This window comes from Theobroma umbraticum, unplaced genomic scaffold (genome assembly GCF_002168275.2).
Source record: "Theobroma umbraticum cultivar Fairchild unplaced genomic scaffold, ASM216827v3 scaffold_95.0, whole genome shotgun sequence".
Classification (NCBI taxonomy): Eukaryota; Viridiplantae; Streptophyta; class Magnoliopsida; order Malvales; family Malvaceae; genus Theobroma; species Theobroma umbraticum.
The window spans coordinates 1,304,074-1,322,324 of record NW_018397257.1 but is presented as its reverse complement, the minus strand read 5'-3'; the positions used below and the strand labels follow the sequence as shown (position 1 = coordinate 1,322,324).

At 32.6% G+C, this 18,251-nt stretch overlaps 2 protein-coding genes across 2 annotated transcripts; one reads left to right on the top strand and one right to left on the bottom strand.

Annotated features, from left to right (window-relative positions):
- Window positions 1-11,199: 11,199 nt before the first annotated feature.
- Window positions 11,200-13,481, bottom strand: LOC110412922 (antitermination NusB domain-containing protein). Its single transcript, XM_021423576.1, has 7 exons — window positions 13,067-13,481; window positions 12,901-12,977; window positions 12,653-12,787; window positions 12,461-12,515; window positions 12,131-12,218; window positions 11,752-11,850; window positions 11,200-11,639 (listed from the first exon to the last, which is right to left on the bottom strand). The coding sequence occupies exons 1-7, from the start codon at window positions 13,351-13,353 to the stop codon at window positions 11,535-11,537; spliced, it is 846 nt and encodes a 281-aa protein (XP_021279251.1). The 5' UTR covers window positions 13,354-13,481; the 3' UTR covers window positions 11,200-11,534.
- A 41-nt stretch (window positions 13,482-13,522) lies between these two features.
- LOC110412921 (glucosidase 2 subunit beta-like) lies at window positions 13,523-17,890 on the top strand. Its single transcript, XM_021423575.2, has 7 exons — window positions 13,523-13,781; window positions 13,879-13,998; window positions 14,091-14,186; window positions 14,372-14,611; window positions 17,153-17,382; window positions 17,492-17,590; window positions 17,699-17,890. Exons 1-7 carry the CDS (start codon window positions 13,670-13,672, stop codon window positions 17,873-17,875), a joined length of 1,074 nt encoding a protein of 357 aa, XP_021279250.1. The 5' UTR covers window positions 13,523-13,669; the 3' UTR covers window positions 17,876-17,890.
- Window positions 17,891-18,251: the final 361 nt, after the last annotated feature.

The window sequence follows — 18,251 nt, the reverse complement described above, 5'->3', positions numbered from 1 at the left end:
TTGAATTTTTTGATAGCTAAAAGCTTTTTTTAAAATCTTGAAAAATTACTATGGAATTGCTACATAAGTGTCTATAAAAAAATTTAATTAAGAATTAAATTCCTAATTTTATGCCACTAAATAGCTTCAAAAAAACAAAATTGAAACTACCTTTACAGATAAAAGTCACATATTTGAATTTTTTTGATAGCTAAAAGCACCTCCTAAAATAATGAAAATTTATTCTAAAATAGCTCCATGAGTTACCCATCAGGATAAATTTTATTAGGAATTAAATTCCTAAGTTTGTCACAAAGAATTTCAAAAGGACTCAAAAATTGATTATGCCACCTACAGATAATGGTCACGGTTTTTGAATTTTTTGAATAGACAAATCACCTCTTAAAATCCTAAAAGTTTAGTTGCAAATAGTTCCAAGAGTCATCTATCAAGATAAATTTTATTTAAATTAAAATTCTAAATATACACTACCATAATGCCACATAATTAGGACATGTTAGCTGTTGTCTGTAGCGGGACACTATCTTGGTTAAGGCATAGGATTTGTCCAAATTTAACACCAATAAATGATCAATTAAATTAGTTAATTGGCTAAGGATAAGTTATGGAATTAGTTCCATAATTATGTTGATTTTTGAAACATTTAATTTTAAGAATATGATTTTTGAAATTAAAGATGTCAAAAATGATGCATTAATATCCATAAATAAAGAAATGTGATTTCTAAAATTATGGAAGTTAAAATATTTTCATTGGCTAATTAAATATTAGTGGAATATGTTCCACAAAAATTAATAATTGATTTAATAAATTATGGAATTTGATTCCTTAATTTAAGGGTGTCAAAATTCAAATAATTTAAGACAATATTAATCTAGGAATTAAATTCCTAGTAGTAGTGAGAGTCTAAATATTTATGGAAAAATTTGTTCTTGAATTGACTTCTTACAAGAAGATAATTCTAATTTGACATTAAATTTAAAGATTAATTTGTCTAAGTTATTTCCTAATGAGAACAGATAATAATAGACATTCAATCTTTAATCAAATGAGATTTATAATTGGTTGTCTAAATTATTTAGGAACACAAATTAAAATTGTTTTAATTAGCAATTTGCATTAAAATTTTAATTCTAATCTTAATGAAATTAGGAGTTAAAGAATTACTAATTTTGATTAGTAAACTTCTCTAATATTAGAATTAAAAAAATTAATTTTTTTAATCTCAAATACCTCATATGATTAGTAATTTGAATAAGACATGTTTTAAATTTTTGTAAATTCATGTTGACGAATGTATGTCGTTATTTATTGACTTAGGTCCATTATGATTGAGCTATAATTGAAGTTTATATTTATCTCAAGTAGTTTGTAGATTTATTTTATGTGATTTAATAAATGATATGCATGCAAAATGAGACCTTATTAAATTTGTAAAACAAAATCTCTCATGAAAATATTGAGTCACATGTTATGCATGACTAAGTTACCTTCCACCATATAGTAAGATAATTTAGTTGCTTTTTTAATTGGAGGCTTGTTAAGCACACTCAAGGCCACACTTTACACAAGTATGTTTGAACTATTGGTGGGTCTTCCTGAACTAGTTTCATAAAATCTAGATGCTTGGAAACTTGATTATTATGGAAATTAGAGGCAATAGCTAGACAAAACATATATGATATGTTTAGGCAATGTGTTGTTACCTAGCTGATCTAGAAGTCACAAAAAAGATGTGATCTATAAACTAAGTTATCTACCCAATTAGGCATATCATGGCTTGTTGAGGACACTCAAGGTCATGGTAAGTTGAACGGGGTCTAAGCCCACTAGAAAGTTCCTAGAAGAAACTTTTCGCAATGATTTTGAAGGTTGTCATTTTGCATATAAAATAGTGGGAGACCTATTTAAAATTTTAAAGCCTTGTTTTAAATAGTTTATGCATGATTATACTTATTGCATTTATCTTATCTATTCAGACATAATCTATACACACGGCTCACAACTTGTCACTTCGGAGCATCTTGAACACAAACAAACTCACTGAACCAAACTTCCTAGATTGGTTTCGAAACCTCAAGATTGTCTTGAAATAGGAGAAGAAATCATATGTCCTTGGCACACCTATTCCATTAATCCTTGTTGATGATGCTAATGTGGAGGATAAGGAGGCATATCAACATCATAAAGATGAAGATGATCAAGTAGCATGTGTGATGCTAGCCAGTATGATCTTGGAGCTCTAAAAGTAGCATGAGCACATGGTTGTCCAATCCATGATTCTTCACCTTAGAGAATTGTTCGATTAAGAGGGGTGCACCGAGAGATATGAGATCTTTAAAGAATTGTTTCGATGCAAGATAGTAGAAGGGAGTTTTGTCAGACCCCATGTACTAAAGATGATTGGATTCATCGAGAGGCTAAGACAATTAAAGCTGGCGATGGGTCATGAGTTGAGTATTGACTCAGTTTTATAGTCTCTTTCTGACATCTTCAGTCAGTTTGTGTTAAACTTCTATAAGAAAAGTTTGGAAGCTACTTTTCCCAAACTTTTGAACATGCTAGACATGACAAAAAAGTCCATCAAAAGGGAAAAGGGAGCTTTACTTCTTGCTTCTTCTTTGAAGGCTCAAATAAAGCAAAAGAAGAAGAAAACCCAAAAGGGGAAGAAGGTAACATCCTAAATCAGAAGGCATTGAAGCCTAAAGAAGGTGTCAACAAGGATAAAGAGAAAGACATTTACCATCATTGTGGGGCATTGGAGTACCTAGCTACTGTAAGCAAGAAGAAAAAGCTTATTGAAGTTTCTATTTCAGGTACCATTTGTTGAGATATACTATTTTGCATTATAAAGGTATATGATACCTTATGTTGGATCTAATATGAATGACATATTGTAGAAACCAAGGACAAAGTTAGTAGGATCTTAGCTGAGGAAGTGACCACATTGATGCATTACTTGAAGCATTAGATGCTACATATGGACGGGTACATTCATATTTAAACTTATGATTTGATTTGTTGAATAACTTGGTTAAATTTTTTGACATTTATTACCATATGGATGACTTGTGAAACATTTATATTTAGCATTTGGATGTTAAAGTTTTAATGTTTCAAGCTTGGATAATTATTTGGAATAATTAAGTCTTACTTTATTAATATCCACATTTCATATTTCTTTTTGCAATGGTATTTGATTAATTATAAATTATGATTTATATTAAATTAGTTTGATTAAAATAAAATTAATCAATTAAGATTAATCAACTAATCAAGTGATATTACTTAAGATAAGATCTTAGAAAAAGATTGTTTAAGTTTGTGATTAATTAATTAAAGAAATGAATGTTGATTCATGTAAAGATGGAACTTTCTTATGAATAGAGTATAGATATGTTTATTCAAAAGAAAAAAGCAAAGTCATATTGTGATATGATTTAGTCCATACCTTTCCAAATACATTAAGCCCATAATGGTATTCTAAAACCAATACAATTCCAAGCATGCATTGGCATGTATGTACGTAACTTGTGGAAATATTCAAAAAAGTTTGAAATATTAACTCTCACAAAGGATCTTGAATTTAGTGGGAGCATGATGACATCAAGAAAATAGTTTCTTAACATTACTATGTTACATTGGAATTCAATACTAGAGATTTTGCATTAAGTTTCATAATCAATATAACTGTATGAGAACTCAACAAATTTAGTAAGATACATTGAGATGTTATTCATATTAAATGAATCTACTAAATATGATTTAATGGAATTTCACACTTTATTTTATTTAATGAGATCCAAAAAGTTGGATGTAATAGAATATGTTAGTGTACTTGTCTCATACACATGAGGAGGTTAGTGAGAGTGAATATAGTTCTTTATTGATACAATTACATAACATGTAATATGTGTATAAAGAAAAAGCCAAGTTTTAATAAGTAGTGGATGGCACAATACTAAGTGACAAAATGCATGTGATGTATGAAGCATAGTCAAGTCAGAATAGTTCCAAAGTTAGAAAAGGACTATGAACATGTTTATAAATAAGGTCATATACATCCTATTAAAGGCTAGAGTAAAAGGATATTTAGATCTTTAACTCATGGAACTAATAAAGGGTTCTATCTATTGTTAATATAATAATGGTGCCTTAGCAAGAACCCGAGTCTCATTAGGTCTAAATATAGTAATATGACGAGATGTTGTGACATCACAAAGACAAGAGCAATTAACCGTATTAAAAGGCACAAGTGTCACATCCCATTTCCTAGAGGGATCAGGATCGACGCATGGACCAATACGAGCATAACTCGTTAAGCCCAAGCAAGCTTCTTACTTGCTAAGGCACCATCATTAAACATTCATCTTTTTATGCAGAAGTGTTTTAAAACATCCATTTACATATAAAATCATCATGCGTGCATTCGTAATACTCATTATACAATTAAGGAACTTCTCAACTTACTTGTATAAGCTCAAACATTTGACATATATATATATATATATATCTACAAGTGCCACTGTCATAGTGCATGATAACATAAACATTAAACATCATTAGCACCCTTGGGTGTCCATAGAGGCTCTAGAGCTACTGTCATAATCTCATACATACATTTATCCATGTAAGATGCCCAACATTGGAAATAACAACATAAACATATTCATAGTCTATAAACATAAACATGAAGTAAAGATTAACTTATTAACAGAATGTGGCCGACCCTCTAGGCATCCAATGGTTGCTAAACACCTACTAAAGAATGAATACTAGACATTGGTATTCGTGACACTATTCCTATCAATATGCTATCATTGATCTGCAACAAAATAAATGGAGAAATAACATGTGAGTCACAACGACTCTGTGAGTGGATATGGGAAGGGGACAAGCTAGGGGATAAAAGTATTTCATAAACATGCACTTATAATATCAAGCCAATTGTGATTAATTTAAACTTAATCTCATGAAACATGGCATTTAAACACGTTTGAAATAGCATATGTGATGTGAATAAGTGTGAATAGCCATTTGAAAAACCTTTTTACTTTTGAAAAGCTTTCAAACAAGCTAATACATACAATTTTGGAACTCATCTATCGATAGATGATGGACATTTATCAATAAATGACAAAAATCTACCGATAGATTTGAAATAGAATGCTTCCTATTGCATTTCGTATGCTATCTATCGATAGAGGTTCTATGTGTATTGATAAATAACCTCTGAACCTCTATTATTTAGGCAAAATTGTGTGTTTTTGCCATTCCTTAAACTCTTTTACCTCTTGGGTTTATCTTTATGGCTCATTTCATTCCTCCAATCATAAACTCATGCCAACATCAAGTATAGACCATAAACATTATTCAAGATGAACTTAACATGCAACATATCATAAAGATAACAATCATAATCATTCCATTACCATTAAACTCACACATTGTGATGGTACAACCCCCATCAACCTTGGGCCTTCAATGCACAACCCTATTACACCTTAGGTATTTATGATGCATCATAAGAGTGAAGTCATCACTAAACCGCATGCGAGTGGATTCAATCGCACTCATTAAGCTTTTATACTTAAAGCATATAATATGTGGAATGTCCATCACATACATGCTTATTCATCTCATAAGGTATATGGAATTTCACATCATATACACATCTTATAGCATTTCCTCATGCCTACTGTTTCTTTATATCATATGTAAAACATGCATTACATACATAATCAAATAGCATTCATCATGTTTCCTCAAAGATCTCAGGTAGTATATGGAAAACACATCATATACATGAACATTATAGCTTAGATGAAAACCATCATACAAGCCTTCACACTTTTCATGCCTCAACATAATTAGCATACACTTCATACATTCATGCATTAATCATAATCAGATCTCGTACTGACACTAGTATAAAGACTGGAGTAATCAAGTGGACTTAAACATGAGATGCTTGTCCCCCTTTGTTGAAAACTAATACATAATGTCATATTTACATACATAGTAGGTTACAGATTTTAAAATATTTTCCTCATCTGCAAATATATTTTTAGTTCCTAAATATTTTCAGAAAATCATATTCACCATTAAACTTCAAATCATGCTTCAACTTTAGAGATCAAAATAGTTTTGAAAGTGGTGTATCCACTCACCTTATAGGAAGCTTGATTACATCTCCAATTCTATGTAATCCAGTGTGTTTTCAAGTGTTCCTATCACACAATATTCATAACAATCAATTTCTCAACTAATAATCTCAAAATAATTAATCTAGCAATTTTTGAAATCTATTTACTTTTGACTATAGTCACTTTCTCTCTCTAGATTAAGCTAGAAATGCATAAATCCTCTAAACTGACCTTAAATGAGCTTAGATGTTAAAGGAAATCACAAAAGCCTTAGCTTTAATCCTTAACAAAAACTTTGGTGCAAAAGTCATAAGTTTCCAACATTAAAATGTGAGCTTGAAAGGTTTTATAGCATAAACATGTCATTTTAAGCTTTAAACTTTAAAACTAAGATCAAAATTATCAAAAGCAATGATTTTCATTAAAAATGAGTTGAAAGGGTTTTAGAGAGGTTTTACCTTTCAAAAAAGGGCTGAGGGTTGAGAAACATTTAAGTATTAGGTCATATTTATAGTTTAAGAAGTGAAAATATGCTTTACCCTTTTTATTTTTGTGAAAATGATGTCATCTATAGCTAGATCGGGCTATTTATCGATAGATGAGCTTTAAAACCCTTTTTGGAAGCTTCTTAATGGTCATCTATTGATAGATGGGAGCCATCTATCACTAGATCAAGCTATCTATCAACAAATGAGCTTTAAAACAATTTTTGGAAGCTTCTTGACGACCATCTATTGATAGATCTGACCATCTATGGATAGATCTGCTCATTTATCCATAGTTGTTCTTCAAAGAAGTTTTGATAAACCTTTTTTGGATTGTATCTATCAATAGATGAAGAACATCTATCGATAGATTAGGTCTAGAAAACAAAAATAAACCTTAGAAACATGTCCAATTGAAATCCTTTTAATACCAAACTTTGTATATCATCTTAACGCATCAAAACATGAATTTTTCTAAGATCAAAACTTAGTTTTTAGCGTTTCAAACACAAAATCATCTTGAAACTTTACATCATGAAATTTTCCATTCATAAAGCTAAATTTCAAGTTTCCAAAAATATAATTTAACTTACTCATCTAAGAATTTCTAACTTAGTAAATCTCACATTAGGGTGGGGTTCCACAGTGAGTCTATAAAGAGAAACAGTTGCTAAATGGATTGGATTCACATTGCAAGGAGGTAGCAATTGGCTTTATGCAAGTGGGAGAATGTTGGGATGAACCTTACAGTGGATTGAAATTGGTCAAGGCTTGGTTTCAATCATGCAACAATATCATTTATTTGAATGATTAGATGTTTTCTTAATCAATAAGACATTAATTATAATGAGTTACAAGTCTAATTAGATGAATTCCATAAGATTAATATGCCTTGCAAGGGAACTATAATTGGTTGCAATTATGAGATCTCTATGCATCAAAACATAATCTCAAAATGTTCCTGGTTAATGTATCATTAAGACTGGACATTAATGATGCTTAGAGATTAGTACATTCTATGTTCTTTACTTTGGAAGTAAGTAATCGATCTCATAAATCGAAGTATAAAGACATTTGGAATGAGAATGTAAAACCAAGTTCACTAAATATGACTCGCCATAAGAAGTGCATTCGGTTATACACTCTAGTGTCTATGCAACACTTTTTAGGTGTCAGTCGTGTAACTACTCCTTAGACTTGAAAAACACTAGGTTGTCTTCTATGGAAAGATCAAGATAGTCTTTGCAAGAACCAAAAAAATTCTAAATTTTACTATTCTGTTGCTAGATCTTTTATTTTTTTTTAATAGTCTTTGTAGAAAGAGGTAAAAGAGAGGGAGATTGTGATTTGCATTGGAGAATGGTGGTTTGTAGAGGGAAGGAGAGAAGATGGAGATTGATTGAAAGATGGATATTTCTTGAAAAATTAATGTGTTTTTAAAAGAAAAGAAGAGAAAGCTCTTGCCTGTAGCTTTTATTTTAGTTTTTTTTTAATTTTATTTTTTAAAAAATTTACTTTTTTTAAGAGCTTTTCAAAAATTATGGTTGGCCTGCCTTTTTATTTTAAAGGATAAACAAGTTGCAAAAAAATAGACCAAACAATAAGAGTTAAAGGCTTCAATTGTTCAATTTGCACTAAAATAGTTATAACTTTGCATGGTGCTTCTTTTAGGTTATTAAACCGCAATATTGAATTTCAAGAGTCACTTTCAATCCATAACTTTGCATGCTTGCTTAAACTCTTGCCGGTAAAGATCAACAAAGCTTCCTTTATTGGTAGAATCTCCGCCCAATTCGAGTCTCCCTTTCCAATGGACATTGAGAATACACATTTAATTTGATCATCATGATCACTTAGAACTCCACCTATATCATTATCTCCGAATGTAGCCACATTTGTATTAAATTTCAACGGCTTTCCAAACTAAGGGATTTAGCACCACAACCTTTCTGTTAACCATGCCCACTTGATTCGGCCATCTAAAAATATTTTATGTTCGCTCCACTAGTTTTGGCCATCTAGCTTTCAGCCATTTCAAAACATCAAAGAATTGTAAAATGTCCTAAGTCTTTCCATAAAAATTATTTCATGGAATTGAAATTATGATAGTTAAATATTTTAAAGTAATAAATTTGACTTGAATAAAATAATTAAATATAATGATAATGTTAAACAATTATATTTTTTTAATTTTAATGTAAAAGCGTAATACATAATATCTAACGTAAAATGGGTGAAAATATATATTACTCATATTGGTTCTTGTTTATTTGTTAACCTATTTAACAATTTTTTTTTTGTTTTTTTTAAATTCTATTTTTTGATATTACAGTAAGGCTGGTCTTTCTATATAGACTTTGCCTTTAATCCACCTCAATGTCATTTTTCAGTCATTAAAAATGTCATATGATCACTTAAATCCATGTCATAAGCCACCTAATCAAAGTTAACGGCAAAGAGTAACAATGTTAACAATTAATTTTAAATTGACAAATTTTTTATAGTATAAGGACTTAATTATCTAAATAATAAAATAGGATTGAACTCAATATTTACAAGAACTAAATTCAGAATTTAACTTTTTCTAATTCGTGAATTTATTGAATCCCTATTTCTTGAAGAATTTAAAATTCACCCTTCTTATACCTATTCACATCCATAAGTATACCTTTTTTTTTTTGGAATTGAGAGAAGATGATTTGAATTTTGCATTTTTAAATAAGGAGATTAATGTACCAACTAATGAGTTAAATACTCTGAATGTAAATCTATAGATATATTGAATCTTAATTAATTTTTAGAATAATATATACATTTCATTCTCACAATTTATATATAGCAAACCAAATCCACTTTCTCAAATTCATATTTCCAAGCATAATAAATTCTATAATGTTTAATTAAGTTATGCTCGAGGAATGCAAATTCAAATCCAAATCCCAATCCTCAAATACAAGTTCTCATGCCAACTTTTAATCTGGCTTCGAAAAATATATTGTTGTGACAAAATTTATATAACAACCAATCAAGAAATTATTAAATAAATTTTTTTTTGGTGAGCAAAAAACAAAACTTTGTTTATCATATTAACCTTAAATCTAATAAATCAACATGTGACACGTAACTAAAAATTATAATATAAAAATATATGAATCTAAAAAATTCTTACCGAATTTTTTTGTGTCAGATAAAAAATTTATTTTTCTTTGCTTATTTTATGAAACAATTGAAAAAGTGATTGGAGGCTTAGAGTTTTTTTTAATTTGCTAATATAATAATTTATATAGCCAAACTAAGTTGTAACCATAAATACAATAGTTGTATTTTAATTTAATTAAGTCTCTGAGAAATTAATTTTTTACTTTATTTTGACCTCTTTCAAGTAAGTCTAACTTAATTAATTATCTTTATTTAATCCCAATCATATCGCTTAATGTGTATGATCCATTAAGCTTCTAACATGTTGGCATCAAATATAAATACTAATGAAATATCAATTTGATAATTCATTTATATTTATAGACCATGAGCGACATTTAACAATACATCATGACCACTCAAATGTTAGAGAGTCAATTAAAAAATTTGACAAAGCCCTTCAGGGATAAGCCTCTCAGTGCAATATGGTCATTTTATCAAATATCCTGAATATGTCATTAAGTATGACTCGATGTCTACTTATGACATTCCATATTAGTTCTTATAATTCATGAGTAACTTTATAAATTTAAGAAACTAACTTTTCTCAAATTCATCATACTTTGGCTAAAGACTTTATACAAGTTAATCAAGAATTGAGAACAAGTGAGATACATCCCTTCATATCACTTGAGATGATAAATCCTCTCTTGACCACTCATTCACATTCGTATACTTCATGACATACTCAAAAACACTTTGTTTAGGCATTTGGTTGTTTCCAAACCCATAGAAGTAAAATCAAAGTATATTATTCCTCATATAAGATGACTTGGTGTCTCAAATCTAAAGATTAATTGCACGACTATCACATGAAAACATTTTTCATAAATATTTGAATGAAATACTAAATGAAATTCTCATAACGGATCATATTCCGTGAACTTGTTCTTTAACAAACACTTATATGTTATCATCAAATATCTCATATACTTCAATCTATGAGATTGATTGCTTACTTCTCAAGTAAAGAAGCTTATCATATACCAGTCTTTGAGTATTATCAATGCATTGTCTTAAAAATACAATGACTAGGAATAATTTTAGGAACATGACTTTAATGCATAATGATCTTATAATTATAACACCTTTACAATTCTCTTGCAAGGTTTTTATGTTCCATGAGCTTCATCAAATTAGTTAACAACTCTTTATTATTGCATTAACATGAAAAAAAACCTCTATGACATATAATTATATAATTAAATATATATTAAATAACAATATATAATCCTTGACCAATCTAAGTGGCTCAAGGGCATATACCAACACCATGGCACTCAATGCCTCGAGAGGTGCCATAGCCTTGCTCTATCCTATTCAACAATACCGGAAAATACCTTTACAGTAGGCAAAAGTTATGGGGAGGGTTTAAGAATGATGTTGGTGATTCATATATTTTTATGTTTTTTCTTACACAAATATTCCAACTACAGCATAATCATATACAAAATTATTCAGTTTGTCAAATGTTAATCATTGCCACAACATTTCTGGTTTTTAATTCGGTGCAGCCTGTTATAACAACTCACTCGCTTCATATGCACTATTGTGCAGTCTGAACTTCACTAAAAGAATGACGACGCTTTCCAAAATCAGCTGAAGAATACACTACACATAGTCCACCTTTTGTTGGGAGACCTCAAATCGACAGCCTTCAATGATGTCACTTCATACATCAACTGGCACGTCCTTGTTTTGAGGCCTAAGCTATGCCAGTCCCAGCAAGATCCTTCACAAAAGTCCTTAGGCACCCATTGATTACTCGTGGTGCTGCCCCATCACAGAACCGCTTTGCAAGATCAACAGCCTTCACAGAGCACACAATGCATAATTTACTTATAAAGCCAGTGCCTAATGGTTGGAAATATGCTAAAAGAAAGTTAACATTCATTGATGAGGGAACATAAAAAGAGAGCTACCTCATTAATGACAATCTGATGCCGTGTTCCAAGAACAGTCATCTCTGACATTGCCAGGTGAAGAATACAAAACTCCAAAATCCTACCTGCTGGCTCATTCTACATGGAATCAATATATATAGATGTAAGGTATCTACAGGCAATAGCAAATATAATGAATTATCTTGTAAAAACAGTGTAAAAAGGTTGAGTATTATGTAAGAAATTCATAAGAAATCAAAAGGGTCAGGGGAGTGATGGACATTTAAATCGAACAGAATGTAGACAAATATCTACCACACAGATTAAGATAATTGAAGGCTCAAATCCAGAAAAAAAAATTGAAAAATTCACTTCATTATCAACAATCAAAGTAGCATTTTAAACTACATAGTCAGACCTTCCAATTTGACGGGGCAATTTTATCAATAACAAGGACATGACTGTCCCATTTGTCCACAATTGCTACCAGCAGTTTCCTTGTGAAACTACAAGAAAGAACAAGAGGACAGTTAGAAGCACTATCTCCCTCAAATGTGTGAGAGCATGCGCACGAACATACACATAAAGACCACCAATGCTTTGTTTTTTTATCAAGTATTTTAGAGGGAGGAGGAATCAAATCCGTCTTTTTGAGCAGATGAATACATGCACCTACCATTGAGCCAACTGCTCAAGTACTCAACAATGCTAGTTACATAATGATGCAATACACAATCAGAGGGTTTACCGCAATAGTAGCTTGCTGTACACCAACTTTGGAGGAGCTGAAAGAACTTCTGCCTCTGAGATATGACACAGAAAATCAGCAACTTGAGCATGTAACAAGTCAACCATTGAAGAGTACAGTAAACAAAGATAGAAGTTAATGGCAAGGAAGGTGCACATATAGAATGGAGAGGCAATTGTTGTGGTTAAGTACCAATTGCAGAATCCTGCTCATCACAGCGCAAAAGCTCATCCGCTTCTTCAACGGATTGTGTAGTGACAGGAGGGCCTCCAAAGCTCATGTGATTGTATTGCAATAATGAGGCCTTGTCAAATTCATAACCAGGTTCTTTCAATTCAAAAACAGAATGAATCAGTATTCTTACAAATCTCAAGTCCTGAAATAAAGTTGTAGCGCTTGTATGAAGCAAAGCAGATAGAAAAGGTATATATTACGCATACCTTTTGTTGCATTAACTCGTTTCTCAAATAGTCGAATAGGGTCCGAGCCTTGTAAACACGCCGCATAAACTATCAATCTGCCCAATATCCCAATGTTGAATTCAACTCAATGATGGAAGCAAAAGACAAAAAAAGCAAGAAAAAGAGAAAGAGAGGGAGGGCATACAAAGCAAGCTCCCGGGCGGCTCTGGGGCTGCAAAAGCGGCCACTCTTGTCAATCTTTGGGAGCATTTCTTTGGATTTGTGAAACGATTGTTGGTCCCGGACCTGCACGGCCAGGGCAGGGAGATAGCTTCGAATTGTGGGGCTTGAGGTGAATCGACGCTTGGCCGGCAGTGGCAGTGGCAGCAGCAACCGGCACAGAAATGGATACTCCAACGCCTGATGATGTAATCTGAAATAAGTTTTAGAAGAATAGCAGCTTAATACACAGCTTGACCGGATTCCCTCCATGTTTTGCTTTGCCCGCTCTCACTGCTCTCTAACTTTCTACTGTCTACTGACGATATATCCGGTTCGGCTGAATTTGTAAATGATGAGAAAAAATATCTTGCATAAGTTAAAACGACAGCGTTTTTCTCCCGGAAAGAAACGACGCATTGTTTAAGCCCTGAAACAAAGGCATGCCCCCTCTCCCCTAGTCGCTCCCAGACCCAGTGTAGTTGGAGTTGCCTCTGGCTGGCCCTCTGCTGCGTCACAACACAGAAACTACGTAATACTTTGGGTGACAATCGTCGAAAGCAAAGCAGAAAGAATTTGATTGCACAAGATGAGAGTATATTTCAATTTTATGTTCATTCTCCTTGGGTTATGCATAGCTTCATGTTTTAGATCAGCTTCTTGTGCTGTCAAACACCCCTTCGTCGGAATTTCTCCTCAAGGTCCTCTTTTCGTCGTTCTTTAATGTTTAATCTATTAATTAATTGATTGTGAAATTTTACTTATTCTGATTGATTGATTGATTGGTATGATACCCAGATGAGAAGTACTACAAGTCATCATCGGATACCATCAAATGCAAAGACGGATCCAAGAAATTCTCCAAATCCCAGCTCAATGATGACTTCTGCGATTGCCCTGACGGCACCGATGAGCCTGGTCTGCGCTCGCTCCTCTCTTCTTTTCTGCCCCTGGGCCTTGCAAAATGTTGCTCCATTCCCCATCTTCTTAACCTTCATTTGCTCTCATAGGTACATCGGCCTGCCCAACTGCAAAATTTTACTGCCAAAATGCGGGACACCTTCCGCAATTCTTGTTTTCTTCTAGAGTGAATGATGGTATCTGTGGTAAGTGTGTTACTCTATTCTATTACTTCTAAGTGCACTGCATTGCGTTTATGGAAATGGCTGATTTTTTTTATTTCTTTTGCTACATATGAACTCCCACGCCCTAAATAAAGTCCAATAGAATCTGATCCATCCTTTCATACCCTCTGTTTTTGAGCTGCTTTTCACTGACTTACAATCTCCAGATTGTTGTGATGGGAGTGACGAGTATGATGGTCAAGTGAAGTGCCCCAATACCTGCTGGGAGGCTGGCAAAGTGGCTAGAGATAGGCTGATCAAAAAGATCTCTACATATAAGGAGGGGGTTACACTGCGAAAGCTGGAAATTGAACAGGCTAAAATAGCTATAGCCAAAAATGAAGCAGAACTAACAAAGCTTAAAGATGAGGTGAAGATATTGAAGGGCCTTGTTCAAGAGCTTAAAGGTATCTCTTTTCTTAATCTGCTGCATCTTCTTAATATTTATTGATATTCGTCATATTATCATTTTGATTTTGACAAGATTGTGTGTCAAAATCTAGTTTGAATTGCATGTGTATACTGAAATGTTGTCTTTATTTGCTCCTGAGGTTGTGTCTAATGTGAGTATCATCATGACTGGTGACAGAGAAATGTTTTGTGCCTGATTAAGATGTTAAATGCTTTCCCATGTGGCATGGGATCTACTTTTCTGAAACAAGATTTTGTTCTCAAAGCTCAAATTGGTGGTGTCATCATTTTTCTCATATGTCCGGTAAGCTAAAAATATAAAGGACGCTTGCATAGCAAATGCCATCATGATCCTAAATCTCAACTCTTATATGCTCTTAAATATGAGTGCAGAGATGGCTTAATTATAATTTATAACTAAATAAGTAGTATATCCTGAGTGCCACCAATATAGCTCTTGTGGGGCTAGTACAAGGGCATGATCCCACACTAATGAGAGGCTTTAAAGACCAGGTTCAAGGCACAGAGAAAAGAAAGGTGATTACCCTACTTAAGGTGTGTTCATAGGTGGGTTTCAATTCAACTCAACTCAATTTGTCCAGCCCTTTCTTCTATTAACTATGGTGCGATTTACCAAGCATTTGACGACACTTTGTCCTGTCTAATGTTAAATCTTCATGAAATTTTTGGCAATTAAATTGTCTTGCAATGTATACTGATGTTGTTTAGCTTTCCGTGTGTCCTTTGGCTATCTTCAAGGTTAATTATACTGCTTCCCTTTTCCCTTTGTACCACAAGGCAGTTTATGCTTCCAAGTAATCTATGATATTTCCCTTCATTTTTGTTTACCTAGTTTTCAATGGGAAGGAGTAGTAATTGAACCATATTGGTATTTTCAAGCTAAAGCATATTCAACTCCAAGATCAATACAAAAATATATCACACAAGAGAGACAATGTTTAGCGGTGTTTGACACCCTTTTCCTACATCCATGGACGGGAGGAAAAAATTGAATATAAATGTAGAGATTACAAAGAGTGTGAAACACCCAAAAATAAATTCTAAACTTGAGACCCAAAACAAACCTAGTTCTCATGCTCACTATTGTTTAAACCCATGGAATATCATTTATCTCATGCAAATTGATATTTTCCACTCTTTCTCACACCCCTACAACTCTGTGAAACGATCATGAAAATCTCATCACTAACATAGAGATTGCATCTCTTTCATAATTTTAATGGCTAAGACCCACTCCATATTTATAGAGCCCATTATTTGATCACCTAACGCTAAGAACTCTTACCTATTAGGTATGTTTATCCCTTAAATAGACTTAATTACCAAGTAACTTTCAGCCAGTAGAATTCTATTGGGATGCTGAATGATTCCCAATTAGAATTTGTCAAATATCTAACAAACCCAATGCTTATGCCATAATCTGGGAAGGGGATTATGAAATTGGACCATTAGATTAGAAAATTTTTCAAGCGTTCCCCTTTCATTCTACTGTCTACCTACCAAGCAAAGCATTAATCTTCAATTGGTCACCTTATTCTTTTATGATTATGGTCATTGTTTTCTGTGTGCTTTTTTATTTTCTTTCAATATGCAATCATTTTTGTATTATCTATGTTGTTGTAGTGTACCTTCTTTTTATTATTTCTACTGTCCTCTTTCTTGAACTACCTATTTCTTAGATGTCTAACATTTATTCCTCAATGTGTGACTTTGGCCTGTTATATTAAAAAAAATTTCCTTAACCTAAAGAGGTATTTTATGACTGCAAAGCATTTGTCATGGTGTTGTAATCTAGTCTAGCATATCTTCTTTCTACCAGAATATTTTCAGATCTTGGGTTTGAATCTAATATCAATCATGGGTCAGTAAACAGGTGGAGGAAGGCTACTCCATTGTTTTATAAGCCAAACAATGATTTTTATCATTATTTTAAAATAGCTAGCAAAGCACTTGTCAAACTCAATCCTTTTTAACCTCTTTATCACTTGAGTAGGTGTTCAAAGTACACAAGTCTAGCCTTTATGCATGATTTTTGTTTCTCTTCTTTATTATTTATCTTTTCAAATAAGGTGCGATTCTATAATAATTGAAAAAGAAAATTTTAATGATTTTCTATCTTTATTGTGAGTCATTATTTGTTTTGGGTACTACAGGATTGAATATTTCAAGTTAAGAAGTGTTAAAAATGTGAAGTAGCTAGAATGCAGTCAAAACTGTTGCTATATAGAAATTGCGAATCTCTTTTGCATAAAACGCTATAAGAATTTTTACAACACTTAATTTATTCCATGCCTGCATATCAAACAATTTACAATACAAATTCAGCATTTAATTTTTCAGCATCAAAGCTTTTAGTTTATCAAATACCACCTATAGTGTATATCTATGGTGGGTTCATTCGTGTGGTGTTCATAAGTTGACCTAAGTGTCCACGAACCGAGCCTACATTGCCCTTGACCTTATACATGTAATATTGAGCTTATTGCGACATGATTTGTTTACTTTACCTCGCGTAGAACGTAAAGAACAGATAGAGAAGGCAGAGGAGAAAGAGAGGCTGCAGAAAGAGAAGGAAGAGAAGGAAAAAAGAGAAGCTGAGGAAGCTTTAAGGGAGAAAAGGAAAGCTGAGGAGGAAGGGAAGGTGGAAAATGAAAACGTTGAGCAAGAAGCCAGAAGTGAAGACAAACCAACAGAAAGTACACATGATGATACAATTGGCAACATCAAGGATTCTTCTTCAAATGAGGTCAGACTTTTTCTCTTTAAAGTTCTCTTGTAGTCTCTTTAGAAGACTGCACATCTTATTTTTTCTGTTTTTTTTCTCATTGTCTTTGTCATTATCATCCTTGTGGCAGGACCCCAAAGTACATGACAGTTATGATGATCCAGCAGCAGAAGTTGAAAATGATGATACTTCCAAAACTGAAGGAGCTCCACTTAATAGTGTAGAGGAGGTAAGCTAAGACTTTCTGTTGTAGTTCCGTTTTTTCACATAGAACCTCCAAATGGTTGTCTGCTGTAGTTCAATGTTGACAATGACACATTTTTACTTTATTCCGTAGCATGTGTTAGAAAATGAGCATGGGCCTGCTTCGGCAAAACGCGAGGATGATTCTGCTGTTGCAGCTGAAATTGATCATGATGCTGGAAGCAAAGTATCACCTGATGAAGTCAAGAAAGTGGTAATTTTCTCTAGTCACCAAGTTTCCTTGTTTGTCACAAGCTTAGTAACCTTGTAATTTGATAAAATAAGCGCTATTAAATAGGACTTGGGGGATAAGCACTGTTAAGTTGCTTTTTGGTAATAAATAGTTGAAGCATGCTGCTGGAAAAGTTTGATAGAAGAGCTTATATAACTTGGATCTTGGTTACACTGATTAAAATAAATCAACAAAACTTGCATTAGGAGCAAGAGACTAAGGGACTAGGAAGTGCGTTAGGAAGGGGAAAGAGAGATCAAATAATGAAATAAGGTTTCTAAAAAGTGAATAGAAACAGGATAAGCTGGCTATTTGGTTTAATTAACAAGAATTTATCCTGCATTGGTGTAAAACATGTTTCTTTTATAGGCTTGTGGAAGAGGCAGCTTAATTTTAGATCCATTAGTATCAGCTA

Bases quoted from the DNA above. Each gene is read 5' to 3' on its own strand.
- LOC110412922 (XM_021423576.1), bottom strand. From the start codon at position 13,353: ATGGAGGGAATCCGGTCAAGCTGTGTATTAAGCTGCTATTCTTCTAAA. The intron at 12,978-13,066 runs GTATGCCCTCCC...GATATTGGGCAG, and splicing joins GCCGCCCGGGAGCTTGCTTT to ATTGATAGTTTATGCGGCGT. The intron at 11,640-11,751 runs GTAGCTCTCTTT...TGCTCTGTGAAG, and splicing joins ATCAGATTGTCATTAATGAG to GCTGTTGATCTTGCAAAGCG.
- LOC110412921 (XM_021423575.2), top strand. From the start codon at position 13,670: ATGAGAGTATATTTCAATTTTATGTTCATTCTCCTTGGGTTATGCATA. The intron at 14,187-14,371 runs GTAAGTGTGTTA...TACAATCTCCAG, and splicing joins AGTGAATGATGGTATCTGTG to ATTGTTGTGATGGGAGTGAC. The intron at 14,612-17,152 runs GTATCTCTTTTC...TACCTCGCGTAG, and splicing joins CCTTGTTCAAGAGCTTAAAG to AACGTAAAGAACAGATAGAG.